General features: G+C 38.6%; 1 protein-coding gene across 1 annotated transcript; it reads right to left on the bottom strand.

Moving 5' to 3' along the window:
- Positions 1 to 480: 480 nt before the first annotated feature.
- LOC117622402 (F-box/kelch-repeat protein At1g51550) lies at positions 481 to 5,101 on the bottom strand. The gene is made up of 2 exons (XM_034353063.1): positions 4,392 to 5,101; positions 481 to 2,057 (listed from the first exon to the last, which is right to left on the bottom strand). Exons 1-2 carry the CDS (start codon positions 4,807 to 4,809, stop codon positions 1,087 to 1,089), a joined length of 1,389 nt encoding a protein of 462 aa, XP_034208954.1. The 5' UTR covers positions 4,810 to 5,101; the 3' UTR covers positions 481 to 1,086.
- Between the last annotated feature and the right edge of the window lie 899 nt (positions 5,102 to 6,000).

Here is a 6,000-nt window from a genome sequence, read left to right as displayed (position 1 = left end):
TTACCTCTATTCCTCTCATGCTTCTCTTATAAAGCTTATTGTGATCTTTTATGGTCCCACGTAAAAATTAAATTCAATCCCACAATCAACTTACTCTAGTGACATAATTGGTCCTAAGATATACATACCTTCAAATTGTTGGTTTGCTTTCCAAGAAAAAAATACAGAACACAAGACAAAATGATGTTGGCTAGGTTGCCACTGAAAATGACACTAACCCTAAAAAAGAGAGGCACTTAAAACTATTCCATGGATTTAGAGTATTTACCCATGCACCCGAGGTCCTAGGTTCAATTCACCCTCCCACAGTGTCGCTTGTATAAATAGATAATAATAATAATACAAGAACTGTTCCATGGATTGGAGAATTGCCATTTTTCTCATTAACATATATGATGCAGATTCCTCATTGACTAGAACGATGCAGAATCGACTCGAAATGCAAATGTAGTTAGAAATAAGCTCTCCAAACCCCATGTATGATAACAATGCATGAAAAATCCATTTAGTCAGAGAATCTCAATTCTAATTTTTTCTTTTTTGTCTTTTCTCGTAGAACAGATAATCTCAATTCAAAAGAGACGTACAGAGCAAGTTATGAGCCACTTTGTACAAGACAGGGTGTACTGGAATGGCAAGTAATTAACCAAATGATGACGATGCTTTAGGAAAGGAGGCTTGCTTTGTACGTATGCACGTACCTCAACTGTTTACATAGATTGGAGCACGTGATCAAATATGATTGCAAGTTTTCGATTGTTGGGGGCTTCCTAAAGTAGCCATCAGCTTCGGCAGCAACAAAGGCTGGCTACGTGAACGTGTAAGTAATAGTGGTCCAGGGCAACCCAAAAATGGCACCCAAAATCGCAGCAATTCTCTTAACTCTGCCATGGCTAGTTAAAAGAATTGTTGGGATTTGGAGTGCCAATTTTTGGGTTGACTAGTGATGCATTCGCAGTGCCAACCTTTGTTGATGCTGGAGCTAATGGCTATTTTAGGAAGCCTGCACCAGTCGAAAAAAGTCTCCTTTCCTTTCTATAATTAAAGCATCTTCATCTTTTGTACCAATGATATACTCATTCCTCCTTACAGCTGGAGCACAAGCTCCACAAGGACGAGCTCTCCATCAAACCTCAGCCCGGCAGGGTCAGCAGGCTGAAGTACGCCATCCACCATTCCACCAAACACAAACAAGTAACGCCCGGAATTATCTGTGCAGGCACGATGGAATGACCGGCATTTGGGTTTGTAACCGTTTGCCTTCAACCTTTTCCACATTTTTGCCAATAACTGCACAGAGTTGAGTGTAGTTGGCTGCATTGTAATGGATGGAACTGCACTTATGTCTAAAACCCAGAAGTCATTCTTCCGGTGTCTGTACGAATCCTCTCCTCCACAAATCAGCAAATGACCTCCTAAGATGAGAGTAGCTGAGTGACCAACTCTAGGGAGGGAAACTCCTCCAGGAACATTTTGTAATTCATAGAGTATTTGTACCCATTTAGGTTGACCTTTATGAATATCCAAGAACCAGATATCATGAAGCACATCATAGCCCAATCCTCTCCCTCCAAATAAAACTGTTCGGGTTCCCCCAATGCAAGTCAATGTGTGTCCTGAGCGAGCTGGCGGACATGGATGAGCCACGATTTCATACCAAGTTCCAAATCGAAAGTTTTCGGAGAGTTCCAACACCCATGTATCACCCAACCTGACACCATGCAGCCCAATTCCTCCATGGATAACCATCTTTCTGCCATCAATGCAGCATGCAGCATGAGCCCCTCGCTGCGAAGGTGCATCGGGCCCCACGACAAGCAGCCTCCATGACAGTGTGATACCAAGGGTCTCATGGCATGCTACTTTCCCCACCCATGTATCCTTGTGACGGCTTCCATTGTCATTTATTCCTCCAAATAGAACAAGAAAATCATCAATAACAACACATGAATGCCCAAATCTGCCACTTGGAATGCCTGAATTCATCTTCTGCCACTTCAACATTCTCCGAAAATCATTACCAACGTATGCCACCCATGTGTCATCTAGATGGCGTCCTAAAAAATAACAAACAACAGAAACAGAATGGTTGGTTATTAAAATAAAAGTACATGACAAGAAACACAAGCACGCTCCAAGGACAACTGAGAAGACAATTCATTTAAGATGGTTAGTTGTTGTATAATTCTATCATATTCATACAGTAATCTTGCACTGCTCAATAAATGTTTATAGGAGTGACTAGCTTGTACTGATATAACTTCAACTTCTGATAAATGAAACCAAATTAATCTACTTTATTCAGACTCAATGGTGTGCAGATTACTGTTGTCTTCTCCCAGTTTGATGAAAAAAACCATAGGCAAAGTTCGACAAAAGGGATATATTATACCTGCTGAAGTTTGAAAGAGCCTTTGAGAAAAGAATAGAAAAACTTAGTTAACTGACTAAAAAGAAGACAGCACCTTGTTGTGCAGCTGAAGAACTATGTTTTTTAGTCTTCTTTTTTGGGTGGTTACGAGTAGAAGTAGATTCTCAGAGTTCATAGGATTACTACACTCCTAAATGGATACAGCACGTCTTAGATTTCTGCCTTTTGTGAACAAATTTCATTCATTCATGAATTAGATTAAACAGTGGCTTGGTGCAGATTATAGAATGACAAATGTTTTACAAATTATGTAAATATAACTTCAAACATCTACTCAGTCAGCCAACACCTGTGAGCAAAGGTTTAAAGGCTAAATTTAGAAGGAAACAGAGTTCAAAACAAGTCTAGGCATGCTAAGTAACAAAGCAACTGGTGTAAATGGAGACTATCCTTATGTATAGCTATTTGACCATGCCCCTTCTTGACTGACATAGAGGGGCCTAGTTTCAAACTATAAGACTAATGTTAACTAATGATATGAAGAGAAATAGGAAAGAAAAGCCTCAAACCTAGTGATCCAACAGGTCTAGTATCAACTTCTGCTGTTTAAATGTGACAAGTAATTACTGAATATGAAAGAAGGCACTTCTATTTGGCATGAGAATTGGCATATTAAGGGACCGTTTGTGCAATATTGTGGTAAATAGTATACAATTTCCATAATTTCTAAATTTCTGTAGTAATTCGAAATGGAAATAAGAATTTACCACTGGCAATACTGGACCAACCGGTACACATCCAACTATCTACGTGCGACCTGATTCCAAGGGAGGGTATGGCTGACTCTCTTTCTTAGTAACCATGATAAAATTGGAACTAAATACAATTTGGAGCTGGTGTTCGGTTATAGAAAGGTGGCCACAAGTATCTTGAGTTGTCATTTAAATCGTTTCTATAACAATTTCATTGCCTGCTTACAAGTTTGAAAGAGGTTATCTACAGGAAAAAAAAAGACACTTGAATGGGGTTATATAGCCTGCATAGATTAAATTTTCTGAATATCAGAACTGAAACCACAAGTCATTTATTCTCAGCATGTTCTTCTAATATTCTGCAGTTCTGCAGATCAAAAGGAACAGTAGAGTTGTAAGCATAAGTCTGAATCTTGAGAAGCTGGGCATTGATTCTAGTACTACCTAACCTCTCTGATCAATGGAAAAAATGTTCTTTCAAGTTCCATAATTTACTCGATCAAACCAAGAACTGACAACAACAACAAAATCAAAAAATTTGATCTTTCAAGATTAGAATTCAGGAGGAGGAGCAGAGGGATGGGGTTTAGAAGTTGAGCAGGTTGCCAACTATTCGTTTGACCATTTTGTCTTTAATGTAGAGATAGAGACCTTCATTATCTGTTCAGGTTCAGGTTGGTCAGACTTCTAAAAAGCTTATTCCTACATGCAATTCATGCAAGGCAACATATGAAGCATTATTGTCATGGTGGTCCTTTTCTCATCATAGAGTTTCCCTATAATTTTGTCGTAGAAACAATTAGACATTTTGTCAATGCTCACAACATCTCCACTGATTTTACAAGTTCAGAAAGCCTCCAAAACCAAAGAGACCCAGTAGAAATGATGTGGAACAAGTAGGAGGGGGCATGAAAAACTAGAAGACTCCATGCCCTATTCAGATACATAAACTACTTATGAACATATATTTTATGAGATGTTCTATATTGTTTATAAGAATGCATGTGGAATGACTTTCATCTAGCCAATGGATTATAAAGTTCAATAAAATATAAAGTTGTGATGGTGAAATCTCAAGCAGTATAATTTTTTAAACCAAAACACCAGGAAGACATCTCAGAAGCCCCATTAAATAAATAAAATGAACAACCAATCATCAAAACACAGAACATGAGATTTTTCATCATGAAACATAAACAAATAAACCAGAAGCACGAACAAAAGAAAAGTAGAGCTGGGAGAATTTTCAACAAGATTAACCGACTGACCTCCCTCACTGCCACCACCAAACAAAACCAAGCAATCAGACACAAAATTGAGAGAATGAGAGGCCCTGGGACTTGGTGCCAATTCCCCATCTGGGTTAGACAATTTATGGCAATAAACAGAGTCCAAGCGAGAGACTTGCTTGTAGAGCCTCATCCAAGGCAGCTGATGATGAAAATTTGAAGCCTTGAGGGCCTCAACTGATTTGGGACCCCAGTCCCTTCTGCATATGGACTCCCACAGAGTGTCAGAGGCTGTCAAAGCTCTAAACTTCTTGCAGGCCATGGCAAAGCAAAGAATTGAATCTACAGGAAGAAGCAACAAGATTGTAAATAGGTGGTCTTGGGCTATGTAGGAAATTGGTGAGCCCCCATTGGTGTTATTGAAACTATTGCTACTGCTAGTACTGGTTTCTGCCATGGAAGAAAGCTATGTTTGTCTTCTTGTAGGTTGTTGGGGATTTATGGCTGTGATTCTTGGGAAAGTGAGGTATTATTGGGCAGAGGGTAGAGAGCTCCAAGACTGGGTTGGTTTGATTTGTTCAGATTGTTCATGGCAAAGGAAAGGTAAATGAGTTTCTGTTTCTTTTTTCCTTTTCTTTCTTTTCATTGTTGATTTAGAAGAAGACGGTAAATTTTCATTTTGGAAAGAGAATGGTGGACTGTAGTACCTGTTGTTTTTTTGTCTTGTTTATGAAATTATAAGCTTTTCACTCCAATAACCTGGTTCATTTTCTACACTTGTTCCTGTAAATTAACTTTAAATTTAGCAAAAAAACTAAAGTTATGACTTATAAGACAAACATATCTCAATCCAAGTCTCTTTATTCCTTCTTCTCTCCACGCGCTCTGTGTACGGACGGTGAACCAAAGGGAAAGCTCACAAATGGAAGCACCAAGAAAAAATTGGTCGGGTCTAGGGTGCACACAAACAGCGTTGCAGCATCAAATTAACAAGACGTATGTGTCACGCATGATATGGTAATTTATGCATGAGTGACGAACTAACTTTTAATCCAGTAGTATTTTTCTTTTTAATATAGGAACAAATATATGCTTAGATCTCATGTATGGACCATTAAAAGTAGGTGAACTTATTATGGAAAATTCCTCAGTAAGTAATTTCATGTGGGGCTTTGCATTTAAGCTAGAAGGATAATAAAGGCTCGATGCTACCTCCTCGTAATTTGACTAAGCATGAACCTGCTGCCAGGCACAAGCCGCAAGGTCATGGAATTTTGGTGCCACTGCCACCTAAGGTATAGTCATCATTAAGGATATAACACTGATGAAGTGGACTAATACAATCCACTGATCTAATAGGTGGCATAGTTTTGACCCTTGGATGGAAAATTTGTCTCCCTAAAGGGATTGAATAGACAGATGAAAAGCTCCAAATATTTGGTAAATCCACGGCACACTTTATCTATAGGTCTTCCAAAACATATCCACAACATTAACAAGATGAGAAGAGAAAAGTCTAACGTCTTTCCTCCCATGTGAGTCCAAAGGATATTTTGTATTTATATCAAAAAGACTCTTAGAAACTCAGATGCCTTTTTTTTTTAACTTCTCAGTAATTCCCAGAGTGAGAATAAATAATGCACTGTAA

Source organism: Prunus dulcis, chromosome 3, assembly GCF_902201215.1.
Source record: "Prunus dulcis chromosome 3, ALMONDv2, whole genome shotgun sequence".
Classification (NCBI taxonomy): Eukaryota; Viridiplantae; Streptophyta; class Magnoliopsida; order Rosales; family Rosaceae; genus Prunus; species Prunus dulcis.
Note: the sequence above shows the minus strand (reverse complement) of the source record. Positions and strands in the feature narration are given on the sequence as shown.